General features: G+C 39.1%; 3 protein-coding genes across 3 annotated transcripts in view; all 3 read left to right on the top strand.

The window, feature by feature from the left end:
• Positions 1–3,781: 3,781 nt before the first annotated feature.
• LOC136690738 (uncharacterized) lies at positions 3,782–9,249 on the top strand. Its single transcript, XM_066662697.1, has 7 exons — positions 3,782–3,801; positions 4,298–4,386; positions 6,853–7,110; positions 8,001–8,048; positions 8,375–8,632; positions 8,723–8,758; positions 8,970–9,249. The coding sequence occupies exons 2-7, from the start codon at positions 4,317–4,319 to the stop codon at positions 9,137–9,139; spliced, it is 840 nt and encodes a 279-aa protein (XP_066518794.1). The 5' UTR covers positions 3,782–3,801; positions 4,298–4,316; the 3' UTR covers positions 9,140–9,249.
• Positions 9,250–12,516: 3,267 nt separating this feature from the next.
• Positions 12,517–19,894, top strand: LOC136690671 (uncharacterized). The gene is made up of 4 exons (XM_066662611.1): positions 12,517–12,622; positions 16,255–16,608; positions 17,418–17,545; positions 19,405–19,894. The coding sequence occupies exons 1-4, from the start codon at positions 12,559–12,561 to the stop codon at positions 19,480–19,482; spliced, it is 624 nt and encodes a 207-aa protein (XP_066518708.1). The 5' UTR covers positions 12,517–12,558; the 3' UTR covers positions 19,483–19,894.
• Positions 19,895–22,064: 2,170 nt separating this feature from the next.
• Positions 22,065–23,404, top strand: part of fdxr (ferredoxin reductase) — a 22,429-nt gene continuing 21,089 nt past the window's right edge. Inside the window, exons 1-2 of the mRNA XM_066664685.1 lie at positions 22,065–22,081; positions 22,162–22,855. Coding sequence (XP_066520782.1) covers positions 22,774–22,855 — 82 coding nt within the window. The 5' untranslated portion in view covers positions 22,065–22,081; positions 22,162–22,773. The remainder of the gene's footprint in view (positions 22,082–22,161; positions 22,856–23,404) is intronic.

The raw sequence follows: 23,404 nt of genomic DNA, 5'->3' as shown, positions 1-23,404 counted from the left end.
ATTCTTTCAGAGGGTACTGATGTCGCTACAATAAGATAAAACTGTACTTCCAGCATTGCTCTGAATCCTCTGAGGGAACTCTTCTTGCAGTGTCCTCTGTGGCTTGCTTGTTGTTCTCTGATTAGTTGAATGACAAGCCTTAGAAAAAAACGGCTCGGTCTTAGACGGGAACCGGCTCTCATCGTTCACTTACAAGAGCCGGCTCTATGAACCGGTTTGTTCGTGACCGACACATCACTATTAGACACCTACAATTCTGGTCCACCTTGTAAAAGTAAAGTCAGAGACAGTAGTCAGAGACAGAGCTAAGCTTAAGGCTATGCAAAGAGTCCTGAGTGAGCATTGAGGGCTAGCAACAGATAGATGAGTTGCAACGTAATAATGTAGAAATACAATGTGCACCTCTATGATCAGTTCAGATGATAAAATGGACATTGAATGTAGAAATAAGAGGCCGTAAGATGTGGATTTTTAAAATAAAATCATATTATAATGTAATTTCATTGTTTCAAGCATTTGAATGGATACCTATACTGATACGGGGGACAATAAACTAAACACAAATAATGTATTGTGTCTTTAAACTGTCTAAACCCTATCCATCTCTGAAATAACCATGACCATGGTAGCCATTATGAAGTCGGCCATTTTGGATCCAACTTTTGTCTTTTCAATGGGAAGAGGGTCATGTGACACATCAAACTTATTGGGAATTTCACAAGAAAAACAATGGAAACTACTGGAAGCCTGTGCTAGCATTTCTCCTGCGGTGTTGCTATCAGTGTGTGAAGATTGGGAGAAGAGTGTTGCATTGACAATCCAACACAATGGGCAGCACTTTGAACACATTTTATAAATGGTCAGAAACTTGTAAATAACTCATGAAAGATTAAAGTTACGTTAAAAGAAGCACACCATTGTTTTTCTTGTGAAATTCCCAATAAGTTTGAAGTGTCACATGACCCTATTCCCATTGAAAAAACAAAAGTTGGGTCCAAAATGGCCGACTTCAAAATGACCGCCATGGTCACCACCCATCTTGAAAAGTTCTCCCCTCCCATATACTAATGTGCCACAAACAGGAAGTTAATATCACCAACCATCCCCATTTTATTAAGGTGTATCCATATAAACGGCCCACCCTGTACAATCAGTAGTTACATTCAAAATATGTTTTAAAAATATTCACATCAGGTATATAAAGGAATGGAAGTTGTGCTGTATAAAATATGAATATATTGCACATAAACATCGCTAACGGGAGCTACAGTAGCCGCTGCCACACAGGGCACCGCCATTTTGTATCCCTCTGATGAATGGACCAGTAGAAATGCTCCAAAAAAACTTTAATTCAAGTATCCCAGGCTGCCATTGTGAATAAGAATATTTTATTAATGACTTGGCAGGTTAAACTAAAGGTTACAAAAGAAACAAAAAAACAAACAAAACATTGAAGGTTAAGAAGTTTTTTTCCCCCTTCCCCTGCAAAGGTACTATTTTGGAGATGTTTTTTCATTGGACAGTGATATATATAGACCAACAATGACATTCATGTAGCTGTTGACAAGAATTTAATATGATACAAAATCAACAAGAAACATATTTTTATTTTTTTTATTGTTGTTATTGTTTAATTAAATATTTTTGTTGTTTTTATTGTTTTAGTGTTATTATAAGACACGTTTATTATTATTATTATTAATGTTACTATTATGTATGATTATGATTATTATTTTATTATTATCCTTTATTGTAAATGATGGACAGATATACAGTATATGGGTCTATGGTGGAGTTGTTGATTCCCCTATTTCCTGAATAAAAGTAAAAATAAAAATAAATAAATAAAAATAAAAAAGGGGGAATTTATGCTGTGTTTATTGTAAAAGTCCTGAGGGAAATGAGGGAATATTGTGGGATTTTACCTTTCCTCCTCCTTTCCCGCACGCCCACAGATGTATTTAAAGAATTAGGACGTGAAACCCCCAGGCAGAACGAAAGAAAGACCACCGAGGACCAACGCAGTCACTGACAATGTAAGTTATTCCTCTCTCGCTCTCTCTGCACTGCCGCTTACACTTTGTTCAGTCGTGTCATAGTAAAATAACGAGATAAAAACGTGTCTCCACACTTGCTCTGTGTCTCGTATGAACACGCAGACTTGTTAACCGCGTTCAAATTTAGCCGTTGACATTTAACTGAGAACACCAGCCGCGAGCGAACAGCTGCTGTATTTAAAGGGGAAGCTGCAAAGTTTGAGTCTAAGCCTCGGTTTGCAGCACTGATATAGGAGGACATACACTGCACGACCACTTGGTGAGGAACACCTTGTATCTACGTTCTTTGCCGGTTTTATAAGCTCCACTGACCATAGAGAACTGTAGTCCACCTGCTTTTCTGCGTAAGTTACGATTTCACGCTGTTCTTCAATGGTCAGGACTCAAACACCGCAGGTATGAGTTGGGTGGTGGATCATTCTTAGTCCATGAACAATGTGGGCTTTACATTCCTAGGAACCCTGTTGTTTGATCCACTTGTACCACCACCACCACCACGTCAGTGTGACAGCAGCCTGACCACTGACGTATAGGGAGAAACATGCAGAGAAACAGATTGTAGAACTACAAAGTACTCCTGCATGGTCAGTGGATCTGATAAAATGGGAAATAGGTGTAGATACAAGTAAGTGTTAATAATCCAGTGATCATTGATCCAGTGTATTGCTCAAAACGTTGTGCTAACTTGTCAAAATGTGCTACCATTGTGTATTTTTATACTTTTGTACAGCCACGTAAATAAAACTGTAGAAAGAATATTTTCAATAAGTACCATATTAGAATATGCTCCCAACAGAAGTGTAAGCAGGACATATGTATTGCCTCAATCTCTGTATGATTTAAAGATAAAGATAATGTAATTACAGTGATATGAGTATGTTTAAAATTTGATTCACTATATACATTATTGTAATATTGAAAACAGAGCTATTGTGAAAGACACAGGCAAACAAAATCTGTGGCTCTGCTCTTGCGCGGAGATACTAAGAAGCACATGGGTAGCATAGTATATTTCGCAAAAACATAGACATGTATAAATGCTCTCAAACAATCCCACAATGCAGTGCAAAAAAAGTAGTGTACAATCTAGGTACAGTAGTGGATAATGGATACCCATAATCCACATAGGTATAATTTGGTAAAAAACCTGCATCTAAAGTGTTCACTATCTTCCTGAATTCAGTTCCCTATAATGGTGCACTATATAGTGAGTGATAAAGGGAATAGAGGATAGGGAGTCATTTCAGACACAGTATGTTTATGACAATTACAGGCAGGACATCACCTATGGAGTCAAAAAAGGGTCAAAAAGAGTTTGAGTTTGAAAAACAATACTCACAAATGTAACAGATTTTGTAACTGCGTTTGAGCAACAACATACACGTAAAACTAAAATCCACAGATGTATTGGAATGTACAAATTTAAAACAACAACAACATTAATAATAATAATAATAACCTAAAATCACAAATGTGTAAAAAAAAAAGATTTGCATTTGTAAATCAAATGTCGTGAATGTGTGAATCAGTACCTTCTCAAACGGCTTAAAATGTGCAAGAGCAAACCTTTTTAAGGTTCCAAATGTGACAGTGGGAGTTTTTGAATGCGGTGGAAAAAATTCACACATTCGCCTTCTCTGTTGCGTGTGCGAATCTCTTGTTGCAGTTGCGGATTTAAAACCCTGTTTTGACGCCAATTGATGGACCAATAGGAAAGCTTTAGCTGGACCAATCAGATCGCGAGGTTTGTTTAACCAATCAGTCCTTTCAGCACTTGTGTTATTTTCCTCTGAGTGCTTCAGTGTCTTTCAACAATCAAAAAGCACAGTTAAAAATGTATGTAGGTGGACTGACTGTTCAAAAGTTCGCCAAGGTGTGAGTGACAGTGAAAATGTGTGATGCTCTGTGGCAGATTGGTGCCCAATCCAGGGTATGTTCCTGCCTTGTGCCAATACTTCTGGGTGGGCTTCAGACACACCATGACCCTGAACAGTATTAAGCATTTACAGATAATGAATGAATGTATGAATACATAATATATAATGTATATATTAAAAACATAATAAATTACTATATGATAGGACACAGATCAGACATGGAAACACAGACAGGAAATACAAAGAACTAAATATTGAATGTGATCCAGTGTGGTGCATTTTATTTTTTTTCTGAGACATTTACACAAACAATGTGTTGTTTTAAACTCTTTCTATTAAGAAACTGATAACGTTTCCATGCAGCTCCAGAAGGACAGAGGCCATGGAGCAAAGGGGTCTGCTTCAGAGTGTGCTGATTCAAGTCCTGTTTCTCAAAGTCTGTTTCAGTGAAGGTAAGAAAATCAGTTCTCCAAGCAGTAGCTGAAGTCAAAATAGAACACACCACACTCCTCACAGACAGTCACCCGGAGGAAACCCACGCAGACACAGGGAGAACACACCACACTCCTCACAGACAGTCACCCGGAGGAATCCCACGCAGACACAGGAAGAAAACACCACACTCCTCACAGAAAGTCACCCGGAGGAAACCCACACAGATAAAGAGAGAACACACCACACTCCTCACAGACAGGCGCCCGAAGGAAACCCATACAGACACAGGGAAAACACACCACACTCCTCACAGACAGTCACCCGGAGGAAACCCACGCAGACACAGAGAGAACACACCACACTCCTCACAGACAGTCACCCAGAGGAAACCCACACAGATAAAGAGAGAACACACCACACTCCTCACAGACAGGCGCCTGGAGGAAACACATACAGACACAGGGAGAACACACCACTATCCTCACAGACAGTCACCCGGAGGAAACCCACACAGACACAGAGAGAACACACCACACTCCTCACAGACAGTCACCCGGAGGAAACCCACGCAGACACAGGGAGAACACACCAACTGCTCACAGACAGTCATCCGGAGGAAACCCACGCAGACACAGGGAGAACACACCACACTCCTCACAGACAGTCACCCGGAGGAAACCCACGCAGACACAGAGAGAACACACCACACTCCTCACAGACAGTCACCCGGAGTGGGAATCGAACCAACAGCCTCCAGGTCCCTGGATCTGTGTGAATGCGCCACCGTGCCGCCCTTTGCTAAGGAATGAACAGAACATAAAACCTGACCTTTCACATTAGTCTGTATCAAAGAACATACTTAAGCCAGTTGTCAGTGACTATGGAGACATTTTGTGGATGCATGAAAAACAATTAGAACTGTTTAGTATTTGACAATATCTTTTATAATGTAAATACAAAAGCAAGAAAACATCAAATACACTGGAGTTTGAAAATTGTTTAAATAAAATGTTTGATTCAAACTGGAAAAATTCTAAGAATATCTACTCTTACAATGTGTATTGCACAAACAGTATTAATTCACTTTCTGAGTAACGTAAACTTGTTTTAACCTGTTTAATTTGTTCAACCTGTTTATCAGGTCTCCTTCAGTGGCTTAATGTTAATGCTTACTTGCCTTTTTTTTTTAATTCAGAAACATTTAAGTTAATGTTTGATTGTCTAGCACGTCTGTCTTGTTACCATTTTTGTCCCCATGATTGTCCACATTTTTGCTCTGTCTACTGTCCTTTTGCTTGTTCATGAGGTGCATGGGGAGCCATGGACTAATGGTTAGAGGAGAGGGCTTAGGACTGAAATTTTGTTGGTATGATTCCAACAACCGGCAGAAAAATTGGGGCTGGTGGGGAAAAAAGGAACAGTTGTCCTCCTCTTTCAGTCTACGGCTGAGAGGCCCTTGAGCAAGGCACAGAATCCACAACTGATCCCAAAGTGCCGGGATGGCTGCTTGCCACTCTGGGGGTGTGTTCACAATTATGTCAATTATTAATTCGATCATCCATTATCTGTAAGCGCTTATCCAGTTCAGGGTCACAGTGGGCAGACACACCCGGAGGAAACCCATGCAGACACAGGGAGTACACACCACACTCCTCACAGACAGTCACCCGGAGGAAACCCACGCAGACACAGAGAGAACACACCACACTCCTCACAGACAGTCACCCGGAGGAAACCCACGCAGACACAGAGAGAACACACCACACTCCTCACAGACAGTCACCCGGAGGAAACCCACGCAGACACAGAGAGAACACACCACACTCCTCACAGACAGTCACCCGGAGGAAACCCACGCAGACACAGAGAGAACACACCACACTCCTCACAGACAGTCACCCGGAGGAAACCCACGCAGACACAGAGAGAACACACCACACTCCTCACAGACAGTCACCCAGAGGAAACCCACGCAGACACAGTGAGAACACACCACACTCCTCACAGACAGTCACCCGGAGGAAACCCACGCAGACACAGAGAGAACACACCACACTCCTCACAGACAGTCACCCGGAGGAAACCCACGCAGACACAGAGAGAACACACCACACTCCTCACAGACAGTCACCCGGAGGAAACCCACGCAGACACAGAGAGAACACACCACACTCCTCACAGACAGTGACCCGGAGGAAACCCACGCAGACACAGAGAGAACACACCACACTCCTCACAGACAGTCACCCGGAGGAAACCCACGCAGACACAGAGAGAACACACCACACTCCTCACAGACAGTCACCCGGAGGAAACCCACGCAGACACAGAGAGAACACACCACACTCCTCACAGACAGTCACCCGGAGGAAACCCACGCAGACACAGAGAGAACACACCACACTCCTCACAGACAGTCACCCGGAGCAGGCCCCATCTATTAAAATTCATTTAATTCATTTATTTTTTTGCTCATTTTTCAGAAACTAATCTACACTGCCCTAACGTTACTGGCACTGTTGGAGAACCATTAACTTTAACCTGCACTCTTAGATGTGGAAACTGCAACGTAGCTGGTTATAAATGGAAGAAGAATGAAACAAGCCTGCAACATGCCAATAGCATTGGAGAACTTATATTCAGTTACAAGACTAAGAAACCGGCAGACAATGGCTCTTATGGCTTTTGGTTGCAACTGAGTGATACATCGGCTGTAAAGTACTTCACAGCCAGTGCATCAGGTATGTCTCATTTGTCAAAAGGGAAGTTACACACAGTTTCAGTGTAGTTTCAGTGCACATATTTAATTGTATCTTAATTTGGCTGTTCACATGTCAAATGTCACACCTTGGCACTTTCCTGTTTGTTTTCTCCTTTCATGTGGCTCTGTTTGTTGTTATTCCTATCTCCGCCCTCGTTTCTCTCTAGCTCCACCTTTGTCCCGTCTCTGTTCCGCCTTCTTTACCTTCGTTATCTGTGTCAGGTGTTTCGTGTTAAGTTCATGTATTTAAGCCCTCTTCCCTCACTTCCTGGTATCGGTCATTTTGGTTGTTTGTTTGCTTGCTTGTTTGTTTTCGTTGTTTGTTTCACGCTCGTGGTTCTTCGTAGTGTTTCTCGTTTCTGGTTTCTCGTTCCTCGTTCGTTCTCTTACTCCTTTCGTGACCCTCTAGTTCGTTTGTGTTTTGTAATGTTTGATCTCTAGCTTGCCCTGTTTCCTGCTCGTTAACGTTATCTCGTGTTTCTTGTTAAGTTCGTTTATTGTGTTATCTTTATTTAATCATCTGTGTTGTAGCGAGTGTGTCCGCCTCCCGTAATCTACTCCTCACGTCCCCAGCGTGACATCAAACACCAGACACAGTGTTCTATTGCTGTTGAAATACGGTGAATACTTATTCACACAGCTGCTTTGTACATATTTGCTGCTGTGTGAAATTATGTTGAAGTGGTACATTCATGTAGTTCATGTATAAAACACACTGTCTAGTTTATTTCCTTTAGTTAATGTCTGTTGCTACCAAACAAAAGGTTTAGCACGATAAAACAAAACAACTTAAATGTCAACTAAAATGTCAAATAATTCATCCAACAAGAATGTGTTCAGTTCCTGTTATCTGTCTGATCTGACACACAGAGCCAGAACCCACGGCTTCCAACTCAACTCGACCAGACACGCACGAAAGTGTTCGAAAGTGTTTGTGTGTGTGAATGTGTTTAGTAAACTGTAACAGTTTTACTATTACATTGCCTTTGCAATGAAGAACCATATATGTGAATTTTTTTTTTTTGAAAACACAATATTGTTTCAAGTCATCTGTTGCATGTCAGCATGTCTTCTACACCTTAGTCTTCGTTCTTCCATTTAACATATATTCACTTAAAATAACAATGTTTGTCTCCACAGCTAAGAGAGGACAAGGAAGCAGTGCTACAAAAACAATGTAAACAGCTGCTATGTGGTTCTTTTTGCAAGTGCTCAGTTCATTCACAGACTTTTTGTTGTTTCAGATCATGACCTTCATAATACTAACATAACTGGGACCACGGTTGGACTTTTACACTACACAGTTAAGTGTGAAAACTGCAGCACACTTTTGTATAGATGGACAAACAACGCAACACCACTGGAACATCTGGCTGGTACCGGAGAGCTTACATTTAATTACACGATTAAGGAAGCATCAATGACAGACAATGGAACGTATGCATTTTGGGTGCAGCTGACTGAGGATTCTACAACACAGAACTTTACTGTGAACATATCAGGTACTTTTGGTCAGTAGATAAGTTGTATACTTCAGTATAACTTGTTTATGCAGTAAACACTTATGTTTATCTTAATTTGTCGTGTCACAGAGGTTGCTCCTCACCTACCTTCATCACCGACCCCAGGTACAGTGTTCTGTTTCTGTTCAATTTTGTAAGATTCAATTAAAATGAATAATAAATGGGTGGTGACCATGGTGGCCATTTTGGATCCAACTTTTGTTTTTTCAATGGGAAGAGGGTCATCAGATGTATAAGACACACAATTATGACAAATATAAGCAGGAATAAATATACTTAATAATTTGCTCATTGATTACTTTAATTTTTTCTGCAGGTGAATACAAGACGGATAGACCTGAGACAGCAGTGACTGGAATTGTCGTGGTTATTTGTATTGCCATTGGTCTTCTTGCTTTCATAGCTTTGCATAAACAATGTAAAAGCAACTACAAAGCTTTAAAACTACCGTGTATTAAAAATCTCAGTATCGAAGAATCAGGCTAAAAGGAAAAAAAAAACAACCTGAAAAAAGTGAGTAAAATGTGGGTTAGCTGTTTTGTAAATGTTAACACTACAGGGTTGGTGTGGTGTGTATATATAAGGCTTGCGAAAAATATTAAATATATTATTTCCCATTTTTGCAGTTTATATCTGAGATAATTAGAATGATCATGAATATTATCCATCCAGAAAGAGTGGGACTTATACAATAAACTAAAGGAGTGTGGCATTGCAGTCAGTGGCTGCACTAACAGGTGTAGCTCTCATGTCATGTGGACAGAAATGTATATTAAATAAATCTGTTAACTTAACTGCTTCTTTCACAACACACTCTATGGTGCACAGACATGGAGTCTGTCTGTCTAAATACTATAACAGGGAATAAACCAAATGGGTGGATGGTGGCGCAACGGGTCACTGTCACACAGCTCCAGGGTCATGATGTTGTGGGTTTGAGCCCTGTTCTGGCTGACTGTCTGTGAGGAGTGTGGTGTTCTCTCTGTGTCTGCGTGGGTTTCCTCCGGGTGACTGTCTGTGAGGAGTGTGGTGTGTTCTCTGTGTCTGCGTGGGTTTCCTCCGGGTGACTGTCTGTGAGGAGTGTTCTCTCTGTGTCTGCGTGGGTTTCCTCCGGGTGACTGTCTGTGAGGAGTGTTCTCTCTGTGTCTGCGTGGGTTTCCTCCGGGTGACTGTCTGTGAGGAGTGTGGTGTGTTCTCTCTGTGTCTGCGTGGGTTTCCTCCGGGTGACTGTCTGTGAGGAGTGTTGTGTGTTCTCCCTGTGTCTGCGTGGGTTTCCTCCGGGTGACTGTCTGTGAGGAGTGTGGTGTGTTCTCTCTGTCTGCGTGGGTTTCCTCCGGGTGTCTGTCTGTGAGGAGTGTGGTGTGTTCTCCCTGTGTCTGGGTGGGTTTCCTCCGGGTGGCTGTTTTGTGAGGAGTGTGGTGTGTTCTCCCTGTTTCCTCGTGGGCTTCCACTCAAATGGACTTAGGTGTGACGCCCTGCGAAGGACTGGCGCCCCTTCCAGGGCCTGTTCCTTGCACCCAGTTATTCTGGATAGGCTTCAGATCCACCGCAATACTGAACTGGATCTACAGATTACAGAAAATGAATGAATGAATTAACAGTAATCCAAACAGTGCCTCTTTAAATATTCTTTATTCTCTAAATCTCTGTTGTACTATGAACATATAAAAGCATTCACTGGTTTTCACAAACTCCCTTTCCTCAAAACTCCTGATTGGATCAGATTTACCAACAGATTTACATATTTACCAACATTTTCAGATTTTTCCAGATATGTTCATTTGGGTTTAGGTGCTAGTCCCGCCTTTTTTTTTTTAAAGAATATTGACATTAACTGATCTCTATACTTCTGTCTGTTCTTTTGATGGCTGTACATTTCCACTAAATGTATCTTCAAAATGCCTTATTCTGCCTCATACTGCTTTAATTTTGTTATCTGTATCGATTTGTTTAGTGATGGGTTTCTTCTCAAGGGTTCATTCTCAGCTTCTGCACGAGTTTTTCTTTGTACTCTCACTTCAGGGACAGAAAAATCTCTGTAAATTAGCTGCTTGACTATGATAGTAAAACTTAATTTAATCAAAACTGAGGTTGTATGTTGGAAGGGGAACCTTTTGATCCAGCCTCTCTGTATTTAGATTTGCACTTGTTCTCCTGATAAGCTTCCATTCTGAGAAATATTACACTGCCATCATCCTCTGGGGTAGAAGTTTACAGATTATTAATGAGGTTATTGTTTGGCATTCAGACCAAAAAATTAAAACTATTCGACCAGTCCTGCTTAAGGTAAACACTTTGCAATGTGAAACACAACTCTTAAACAAAACCAAGTACACAAGAACACTAGAAGAGCCCAGATACTGTACGCAAACCTTTAGCTCAGTTGAAAACATTTTGCTCTGCTGCACTTTATATAGAATTTTCTAATTCATTTATTTCAGTATTTTTTTATCATTCTGTTTTAAATGCTGTGCAATTTTAATTAATTTTTTATTATTCTAATTTTACTTTTTGATTTATTTGATTGTTTGTTGGGGCGGCACGGCGGCGCAGCAGGTAGTGTTGCAGTCACACAGCTCCAGTGACCTGAAGGTTGTGAGTTCGAGTCCTGCTCGGGGTGACTGTTGGTGTGTTCTCCTCGTATATGTGTGGGTTTCCTCCGGGTGCTCTGGTTTCCTCCCACTGTCTAAAAACACAGGCTGGCAGGTGGATTGGCGACTCAAAAGTGTCCGTAGGTGTGTGTCGTCCTGTGAAGGACTGGCGCCCCCTCCAGTGTGTGTTTCTGCCTTGCGCCCAAAGTAGGCACTAGACCCACCACGACCCAGAACTTGATTGTTTGTTCTCAGCAAAATCTTTGCAACGTGCTAGATATCCCAAATAATCTACATGTTTTAATGTTTTTATTATTATTATTATTATTATTTGAGCTTGTGTGTGTGTGTGTGTGTGTGTCTGTGTATCACACTGTGGATTTCTGTCCATTGAGTAATGTTGCAAATGGCCTGGAAGTCACTTTGCTGCTTTGAAAATCCCTGATTATTAGAGTGCTGCCGAGCTAGAAGATCAGCTCATTTTGTTTCAGAGCTTCCCATTTACAGAGTGTGGAAGTCATTATGCTCTAGGACCATATTAGTGAATAGGTAATAGGTCTCAGACCTATCCTTTAACCTCAGCTTGTGCTCAGTTAAGACTTACATTGTTAGCAGTAGAACTTCATATAGAGTCAAAGTAGCATTTTTCATGTCATCATATACAGTCATGTGAATTTACCTCAGGTTAAACGCTATCAAGTTCAGGGAAACCAAGAAACATCTGAAGGATGATCATTGCATTAAAAATCTTTGTGTGATTAACAACCTTACACTGCAATTGATCACTAGGCAAATGGCTTGGATTTAATGATATTGTATTAGGTTTTCTCATGTTTGTGTCCATTGTTATATTCTCACAATGATGTGTATTACAGTTTATATTATTTTGAGTGCCAGTACAAAACCTTGTATTTCTATATGTTATATATTTGTATTTTATATTATTGTAAACCTACAGTTTTTAAGCGGTTTGATTCAGACTATAAATAAGCTATGACAATGCTCTCTTTTAAACTGAGGAATGGCTAAATAAATGCACTTAACTAAAAGAGTGGGTGTTTTTTCCTTAGTGTGATCGATTTACAGGAATCTGTAAACATCACCTTTTTCACATAATCTCAATAGCATCAAAAACACCGATCAAGAGGTACTGAAGCATTCATGGCCGTCAGCAGAAAGGCTGAAGGGAAACCACATTTCCTGTAACAAAGAAGTAGAGGAAGTTCATGTGCTCATTTTTTTTTTTTTATAAAACAACATCTACATAAAGCACTTACAGAGCAATGCTGTTGGACTCCGAGCCACTGCAGAAAGATGTTTCTGACTCTCTTATGGCTCTCTTGGACATTTTGCTGCTCTTTCTCACTGATAAAAACAGGTGAGCCACATGCAAATTAGCAACATCTACTAATAGAATTTGGAATAAGATGGATTTAATTCATGATTACTTTTTTGTGGCTAGATGCTGACTTGTATAATGTTCAAAATGCTTCTTCACAGTAAGTGCAAACCCAGAAAAAAATGGGTAACACTTTACAATACGGGTGCACAAATAAGCATATATTAATACGTCATGAATTATCTCATAGTATATTAATACATACATTAATGCTTAATATATCAGGAAGTAACAAAGGATATACATTAATGACCACATTACTCATACATAAATCGCCATTAGCAAGGGTAAACATTAAGTATCAACATCTTGTTAATTCAATCTCTTAATTAACACTATGACTTGCCTTATTAATTAACACCTTTGTGGGTTAGTTTAAATATTTAATTAATTATTGTGGCCAATAACAACCCTAAAGTCAAGTGACTTTATATAAGTAATTACAAAACTCGTAATAAACTCATAATAATCACTTAATCACTGCTTATGTCCCTGCCTATAATTTTGCCTACATCAATGCACAAAGATATATAACACACAGTATCCAAATACATCCAATATGTAAAGGGTGTTAATTAATAAGGCAAGTCATAGTGTTAATTAAGAGATTGAATTAACAAGATGTTGATACTTAATGTTTACCCTTGCTAATGGCGATTTATGTATGAGTAATGTGGTCATTAATGTATATCCTTTGTTAGTTTCTGATATATTAAGCATTAATGTATGTATTAATATACTATGAAGAGATAATTCATGACGTATTAATATATGCTTATTTGTGCACCCGTATTTTAAAGTGTTACCAAAAAAGGTCATTGCTCAGAAACTGCTCATTATTGGCTGAGAAGATGTAACAGTAACTCTCCATAAACTCCTTGTGAGAATAGTATTAGAGTTGATATCATAAAAGCTGCAAACTCAGATACTTGTCCTGTCTATAGTGTAGTTGTGTGACACTTAAACATTAGTGTTACCCTTATACAGCGTAGAGCGTCTTAGGACTGAGCCTATTTTCCACTGCTGTAAGGCATTCATTATTTTTAGACATTGACTCTCAATGAAAGCACAGTGAGTGTCAAAGAATCAGTAAAGAAAAGGCTGAGAGCAGCTGTAAATGCCAACAACATAATCATCACACATTAAATATATTGTTAATGTGATAGCTTCTATAATTCACAAACAAGGTATTTCAAGGTATGTATGTCACTTCTTACATACGTAATGCATCACTGACATCAGGCCAGATGTTATCAGCATTTTCACATTTTCCATCCACTGAACTGAATAGAATTTAACTGAATCATCAGTTGTTTTTTTCTTTGAAACTCTTACATCACCCTACGTTAAATTACACAGCCTGATTTCCCAGTGATTCTGATGGCATCATACTTATGAGAATAAAGACATGCCACAACTTGTTCCAGAATCCTGGAGTTGTGGGTTGCAATCCCACTCCAGTTGACTGTCTGTTAAGTGTTCTCCACGTGTCCATGTGATGCTCCGGTTTCCTCCCACAGTCCAAAACAGGTGGATTGGTAGGTGGGTTGTGTGTCGCCCCATGAAGGAATTGCGCCTCCTCCAGGGTGTGTTCCTGCCTAGAACCTGCGACCCTGAATTGGATAAGCGGTTACAGACAATGAATGAATGAATGAATGAATGAATGAATAAATGATACAGTTTTGGATATTGATTCTAAATGTATATCGTCATTGTCCAATTGTCTTTCACATTGTGTGAAAATGTCATTATGATTGGACTAATAGAAATACTCCATAATTACTCAGAATCGTTTTACATCGTCTTCCACTGAAAATGTTTTTTTCTTCTGTAAATGTATGTTTTGAGAGACACGTTTTTCATTGGACAGCGACGATATGAAACAACAAGCAATATCCAGTTTAATCCAAATTTAACAGCTTATTTATTTCTGGAAAACAGTTTCAGACTCAAAACAACTCTGTATTAATATACAAAAGTAGACAAAACATAATTTATTTTCCTATCAACCTCTCAATTGTCAAAAATCAAAGTAAAATAACAATCTGGACGCATATATGTTGGAAACTCCAAATTACCTCCATTCATGTTATCAGTTTTTGGAACACAACAGAAGACTTTACATAATTAAAAGTGTTTACTTTTCCTTGTAACAAGGAAATCACTGATTTGTTATCCTGTGATAAAAGTCTGAGGCAAAGAGTGTAATTGTTGGGGTAGGATGGTCTGCTCTCTTCCTTGATCAAGCATTTTAGGTCAATTTAATGATCCAAAATTTCAGGGAAAATCCCAAATCCTTTTTTTTTCAATCTTTTGTTGATTCTAAGTGTCACCGTCTGTAAGCAATTTCAGGACACAAGTCAAATCAAACCAAATGCAAAAGCAAACACATACACAGCTCAAATACACAGTTCTGACCGTGGCATTCCTGACTGACGTCTTCATTTTTGACACGCATGACTGGTTAGCAATGATGTAGGAATGACCATGACTCACAAACAATAATGGCTGCCAAACATCTCCTGGGTACCTATCTGAACGTGGGTTTCCTCCTGGTGTTCTGGTTTCTTCCCACTCTGATATTTTCCACATATGTCACATTCACCTTACAGAAGGTGAATGAATATTAAATTATGTGGCGAGTCCTGACATCACATAACTTTGTATAACTCATATAACAATATAGAATGTGTTCATGGAAAGTAGCACACGATACTCCAAAATGTGAATATCTTTCAGTGTTAATGACGCCTTCGCAGATGAAAACGTTACATATGTCATAGGCAGTAAGACCCTGACAGATGCTTGTCTGGAAACTGTAATTTGACTACAGGGTTTGTTTTTCTATTTTTTTCCTAAATGTGGTGATATATATCCTAGAAATGTTTTCAGCTTTGGCCTTTACAAAAAAAACTGTTTCTCAAGATTCCTTGAAACTTTTGAGGATGTTTTTGTACTACACTGTAGATTGTGAAATAATTAAAAGATATTTCATTGAGAGAAACTGTTTTTAAACTGTTGTACTGTGACTTTATGGCAAATGTGCAAGCCTTGACATATTCTTGCCTAAAAACCACAAAGAATTTCCGGCCTTTCTTGGATGCTCCTTTGATATCTAATCATGATGTGTCACCTGTTTAAAATGTTGATTTTAACGATATTACTAGACTAAACTTCTGTCCTAACTTGTTTGAAATATGTTGCAAGCATTGGTTTCATGACGATATAGTTGAGTTCATAAAACATGTCCCCTGCGTAGTCTTCATACTCTTTTTGCTTGTTTGCTTGTTTTGAACAAGGGCTAAACAGATTCACAGATAACAGTTTTCTATTTTATTTTATTTGTAACACACTCATATGTTACAATGTCAGGCCAAGGTATTTTCCTTGCCCTTTATAACGTATTGCACAAGAAACAGTACAATTATTTGATGCCACACCAATAAAGAGCAACATTTCAAGATTTTCAGTAACAAATTAAGTGTTTTGCTGAGTGTATATGTCAAATGATAATAGTACTGGACAAATTGGTGCTTATATCTGAGAAATGGGTACATTTTTAATGTATATTTAAATCTCGCTCTCTCTGTCTGTCTCTCTCTCATCTTCAGAGGAGGTTCCAGCATTCTTCCAGAACCCCCCAGCTATCGTCCTGTCTAAGTTGAACTCCTCAGCCGAACTAACCTGCTCCACTACACATAGGCCTTCTTCACTCTCTCTGAAACAGCGTTATTTCAGTTCTCGAGAACTGCTCTATATACATATGGAGGACGATAAAATGACCTTCAATAAGGATTTTAAACATCGGCTGTCAGTCACCAGGCATGGCTTTAACTTCACCCTGCATCTGTCTCAGCTGCAGATCCAGGACACGGACAGTTACTACTGCGAGTGGGTGGTGGTCAACAGCACAATGTCGGATTTCATCTACAAGCAAGCCAATGAGACTGTCATCATTGTGAGAGGTACCTAGTTTCACTCTCAACACACAAAACTAAACAGAATTACAGAAGTCAGTGGCAGCCATGGCCTTGAGGTTAGAGAAGAGAGATAGACGTTCAATTCCCAGGACCGTCAAGAGAAAAATTCATTCATGACTAAAGTGCCCTTGAGCAAGGTACAAACTGCTCCCTGGGTTCTGAGGTGATTGGCAGCCCCCTGCTCTGGTTGTGTGTGTATGTGTGTGTGTGTGTGTTCCTTGGCTTGCCTTCTTCTTAAAGAATTATTTATTATTGTATATTTATAAAGAGGACAGTAGGAAGAAAATATAACCTAGAAAATATAGACATGCTCTTGAGTAATGAACAGAATCTAAAATAATTGAGAAAACTATTAGGATCAAGTTATCGTAAAATATACCTTTGAAGTTACATTTACATTGTCTGTACCTTCAGTGAACTCTAAATATACAACACACTATGATGAAATATTACTCAATGTGGGTCATATCGGTAAATTTATTGTTGTATATTACAGTGTGGTGATATGAATCAAATCACTCAAATGTCGGTTTGACAACTCAAATTATTCACATATTGAATGTGCAGAAGGAAATATTTAATTTTGTTTTCAAAAACAGATGTATACGACATTGAAAATATGCCTCACCACAGCTTTTCTCATATTGCCTTTCTTAAAGTGTCACCCACGTCACTTCTCATAATGAAAACGGTGAATAAACAAAGTGCCATGTGTTGTTTGGCTGTATCAGATCAGTATCTATAGACCTGTACTTTACTGATATTGGTGTGAACAAGTCTTGTTTCTTTCTCAGATGGAGACCCAGAAGAAGAATGCCAAAAACGGCTTAAGAGTCGTCATGTCCTCCTCTCGATCAGCGTGCTCATAACTGTCACAATGTTCATAATTTGCATTGGTCTAATAACATGGAGGTTTCGACAGGTGAGATGGCATTAAGACGATTGAGGTTTGAGAATGCTGTCCTATCCAAAGGATTTACACTACACCTGTGTCTTCAAAAATCAGGGTGTTATTATGATATTTGTCCCTCTATTGTTGAAGAAAAGTTTCCAGGTAAAATTTAGACTAGTCTTGGGAACAGTTCTGTCAGGATCTGGTGGCATTCAGTCATGAAAACATTAGTGAGGTCAAATCCAAAATCTTCTGAGGGCTGCACCTTAAAGCATCTGAAATGACATGCAGCCTTCAAATGTTTGGGACATGGAGTGTATTTTTCTACATTTTTTGAACATGGCATTTGAACTTGATATAGGAACCAAAAGAAGTGCTTACAGCCAAGCTCTAGCCTTTTAATGGCCCTAAGTAGGCCCTAGTAACATATACATGTATATATTCTTTCCATTAAATTAGTCCTGTATATATATTGTCAGATCAACAAAAAAGTATTCATTTGGGAATTTGTTTAAGTAGTTATCAGCAAATTAGTTAGCTTTTTAGCTGATGTACTGTACATTACATAGGCTACAAACTGTGACCACAAGCTGTCCAAATTATGGACCTTTATGCACAAGAATTTTATTAACTGCCTGTTTATTATAAGTCTTACTTTGTGTCTTAACTATTCCAGGTTTTTTGTATTTTCACTAAAAGCCTAAATTTTTTTGTATTGTTGCTGCTCTAGATAAAGGCAGTCATTTTGGACAAGTGATTTACCAGTCATGTTTTTTCCTCATCACTCAAGCATATCATATCAGCACAAACATTAATCATGGGTTTTACGAAGTTCATTGCAGTGGTGGGGCATTAAACAGCAGCTTACATTGTTTACTAACTACTGTGGTAGTGTAAATGCCCCAAGACTTATGTGGATAAAGGTTTATTTTTGGACACATCAAATTCAGTGCAAAACCAATGTAGGGGCAATTCTTGACAATGAAAAATGTGGTGTGTACCCAGGGCAGGGCAGGGATATGTAATGTTTTATTTCTTGTTTAGTTAGACACGAAGGTTTCATCAGTTGCTCAGAGAGACTATTGCATGTGGGATTGATACCAAATACATTACCGGAAAATTGCAAATGTGCATCACGCTCTCAGAAACCTGCATATGTGTGTGTGTGTGTGTGTGGATTTTTCTTTATTAATGGGAACTGAAAAAAGTCAGGCCTGGATCTGTTTTGCTGCTGATTCCACCAAAACAACTGGCAGACTCTGAGAGTGACTCATTGTAATTTTCCATTTATTTACGCAGTATAAACATATTCCATTCAGACCAGTTTTGTTTCACAAATTCTTTGATTATTGCATTTTTATTACATGTACTCTTTTGTAGATTTGTAGTCAGTTTAAAAATATAATCCAAGGGCATAAATGTCATGAAGTTTGAATGATTTTGTTTGTATTATTTATGATAGTTTAGGTCTTTATGTTATTTCTATTTTTATCTTGAATTTTATCAGAATGTAGGAGTCTATACAAAAATGTATACACTACACAGATAGATAAGGCTGGTTTACAGTAATGGTTAATAAAGCTATTAAAATTTAAGCATTGCCTTGAAATGAAATTCGATTACAAAAAAATAATACTGGATAAGCGGTAGACAATTGATGTGTGGAAATGAGATGAAAGTACAAGCTTAAGTTTCTCTCAGTGCTCCATGTGTCATGTTTTTTTTGTGTGTGTTTGTGAGGTTGTGAGGCACTGAGCAAGACATGGCTTGTTACAAAATGTGGCAGCAGCAGAAAAAAAGAGGGAGAAATCTCCATAATGATGCAGGCTGTTGCAAGTGATACGAATAAACTTATAATGTGTGTTTTTTATCTCTTGGTTTTTCTACAGTCTCATCAGCAGCACTATTCTCCTTATATAGTCAACCACAGACATCACCAGCCCCAGTGTCCTCACACCAGGAGATAACAGATCAGGACAGAAAGAGATCTGTGCTGTCTTTTATAGATTTATTATTAATATTTTCTCTTATGCCACACTGAGCTTTATACTCTACCTCAAACTATGTCACATTTCAAAGGACACATCCGGTCCATTTTCTTCAGTGCTGTTTTCTTCTCTATTCTGCTTCGAACACATCCTGTCCTTTCATCTTAGTCAGTGAAGTTACATACACTCTCATACTGATTTATCCATTTCCTCCAGGAAACAACGTTGTAAACATTGCCTCAAGATTGTAATATTCATATTTGTATGAAAATATAAATAAAGAAGTGCTTATGAGGTCCCTTTTCTTGGTAAACATCTTGATATATATAAAATATTAAATGTAAATTTGTAAATTGCTTTACATAAATGTGTATTGTGTCTATGATTTGTGTTGAATGGCCTTAGTGGCTCATAAAAATTATTTTAAAAATGGATTGCCTTGTTTTAATGTGGATGTTTCATTTCTTAATATACATTTTTGAAAAACCGATAAAAACATATATGTTCTGATTGTATGTGTTTCTTCTCACCCATAACCACATCTAAAAGCCATAACTGACAAATGTAGCTGAATATATTTATTAATATACTTCAGAATAGGTTTATCTCTGTGCATCTCTCTCAATTACTGTATGTTTGCGTAATGTATGAATTGTGTTGGCTGGAGTTATGTAAAGCACGTCTACCCTGGTGACTGGTGCCCCATTCAGGAAGGTGCATATTTGCCTTGCACCTAGTGTGATACAGGGCTGTAAACCTAAGTGGATAAATGTCTGCACTGGTGGTGAATATGCTTCACTATCTGACAGACTGGTGGATGAATCTGGGTCTAGCAGGTGCCAGTAGAACTGTACCTGCCCAAACGTATCATCCCAATAGTACATTAGTTGGAGGGGGTATAAAGGGTCTGTTTTTCAGAATATAGATGAGGCCCATTATTTCCTTTGAAAGATAATGCTAACACTACAGAATATAAAGATGTTTTCAGATAATTATGTGCTTCCAACTTTGTGGTAAGTTGGAATCCCTTTCTAGCCCTAGACTGTAATTATGCACAAAGTGAAACCCATTAAGACAATGGTAGATATGTTTCTTGTGGTGGAACTCCAGTATTGCCGTCACGTGTTGTAGAGGAACTCGGTGTGCCCTGAGCTATACACCACTTATTACTTAATCCGGTGGCACGGTAGCGCAGCAGGTAGTGTCGCGGGTTTGATTCCCGCTCCAGGTGACTGTCTGTGAGGAGTGTAGTGTGTTCTCTCTGTGTCTGCGTGGGTTTCCTCCGGGTGACTGTCTGTGAGGAGTTTGGTGTGTTCTCCCCGTGTCTGCATGGGTTTCCTCCAGGTGCTCCGGTTTCCTCCCACAGTCCAAAAACACATGTTGGTAAGTTGATTGGCGACTCAAAGATTCCAAATAGGCTCTGGACCCACCATGACCCTGAAATGGATAAGTGCTTACAGATAATGGATGGATGGATTACTTAACCCATAATAATCCTAATTTCCTGTGCTTCTGTTTGTTTTTGCTCTGTTTAATGTCACATAAATTAGAATCCAGCACCGTGATTGGAGAGAATCAGATGAGGAGGCTTATGTAAAATACAACACAAATTCCGAATTACTTTTCTTATTCCATGTTATTCCAATTTTTAAAAACACTGTTAATGTGTTTTTAGGCACTCCAGATACCAGAATTCTGTTACTACACCCAAATAGTCATTCATTCATTCATTGTCACACACTAGCACATTCACACATCACACCTAGGGACACTTTTGAAAAGTTAGTCCTACCCTGGGTGTTTTTGATAAAGCCCATACAGGAACAGGGGCAACACACCAAACTCCTCACAACCAGTGACCTGAGGCAGAGCTCGAACCCACAACCCCAGCAAAGTCACAGTGAAACTACCTCTTGCACCACTGTGTCACCCCTGAAATTATATATTTTTTGTTTAAAATACTATGTGCCTTCTTAAGACCTTTCTGTGAAACACAGAACTTTTCAGTCAAGACCAGTTGCCTCAGACAAACTCTAGACACAACCCAGTTTCCCAGACACACTTCAGATTCATACAGACATGCATTCAACAAGATTATTTTGACATGACATACAGTTTAATTTTGACTATTTGACATCTCCCTTCCCCTCTCTCTCTCTCTCTCTCTCTCTCTCTCTCTCTGTGTGTGTGTGTGTGTGTGTGTGTGTGTGTGAACGACCCCAAGGTGAGCTAACTGTAATGAAAGTGTCCTAAAATGAAAACAGATAAAACATACACAGCATCTCTTATTTTAAAGGCGTTTAATCAATACTTTTCCTACAAACTCATTCCAGAATCATCTGTAAAGTCTTCCTAGATGGAGACTGGTGGTGTGTCAAGAAAAAAGTGAGTGACCCAGAAGAGAGCCATCTGTAGCAACAACAGAAACATAACACAAACATCATCTCTTATCTTACAGACCTTCAGTGAAATCCGAAGACCTTCAACCAAGGCGAGAGGAATCACAGCAGGAACATTACTCAGCGCCACGGTTCATTCCGGACCGATTAGCGTGGTGCACACTGTTTGCTTTGCAGCAGTTAAGAAGTTTAACTTTTTATTTGCGTAAAAATCCTTCGTTTATTCGTTTTTTTTACTGAGTTATTTGTTTATGCGCAGCGCCCGGTTTGTGCTGTTGTTGTGGAGCGGAGGCGGGCGGGTGCGAAGCGGTTTAATCTTCTGAGAAACCTCTGGAGGTGGATGAGGAGCATCGGTAAAGCTGAGTCTAATTCACAGAGCTGCACGACTGGAGAAGTGGGAATTGTCTGTCCGTTTCCATCCACTGGAGGATACTTTTATCAGTGTGTTTGAGAGACACCGTCTGAGAGTCACCGAGAGAGACTGAGCTACTCAGAATATGCTGTCAGAGACGTTTAATAATCACTGTCTAAGAGACACCATCTAAAAGTCACTGTTTGACAGACACAGTCTAAAAGACATTGACTGGGACAGTCCTAAAGACTGACAGACCCCGAGAGACACTCAGACATTCAGCACACAGTGGCACTGTCTAATCAGTTTCTCTCTCCAAACCTTTAGAGGCAAATATACACGGGTTTAATGATCATTTACAGACCAAACTCAGGAGAAATTCCAAGCTGCAGGATCAGATCTCAGGGCCTCCATAAGAAGCTTATCTTTCATGCAACTGCTCAGTATTTAGAAAATTACTAAGAACTGAGCCTCACACATTTCCAGCATTTCACATCCCCCCCTGATGGATGTTTGATCATGAGAACTGTCAGAAGATCCCTTGCTGCTTTCCATTGCATGCTGCAAACATCGAAGTGTCATGGACTTTTTTCATCACTGGGTAAGTTTCTTAATGTTTTTTATTATTAATTATGACATCACAATACACTAGCTCCCCATCTCCACCATAACTGCCACCCCAGAGCCTAAGTGTAAATTATATTTAAATGAAAATCTTTTGTCTTTGTGGTTATTATTGGGTTTTGTTATTAACATTAAATGTTAAGCTTATTTTAGAATATTATTTGTGAAGTCTTTGCATTCCACAGCGGTTTTGCCTTGTAAGAGTTCAAAGTACAACTGTTGGTTGTTACACTGTGTACCTCACACTGTGACCCTGGGCTGTTTCTGCACACATCATTTGTTGCACGTTTGAATAATTTGCCTAACTTATTTTTGCCTATATTAAGCTCTATTAAGCTCTAACGTCTTAATATACCCCACTTCTTCACTGTCATGTACTGTCTGTCTGCACTTGTGTTTTGTTTTGCACTATGGTCCTGGAGGAACGTGAATCTTAAATGCACAAAATACAGGGGTTGGACAATGAAAGTGAAACACCTGGTTTTAGACCACAATAATTTATTACTATAGTGTAGGGCCTTCTTTT

The sequence above is a fragment of the Hoplias malabaricus genome, chromosome 3 (assembly GCF_029633855.1).
Source record: "Hoplias malabaricus isolate fHopMal1 chromosome 3, fHopMal1.hap1, whole genome shotgun sequence".
Taxonomy (NCBI): domain Eukaryota; kingdom Metazoa; phylum Chordata; class Actinopteri; order Characiformes; family Erythrinidae; genus Hoplias; species Hoplias malabaricus.
The sequence above is the reverse complement of the archived record's forward strand: the minus strand, read 5'-3'. Positions and strand labels throughout refer to the sequence as shown.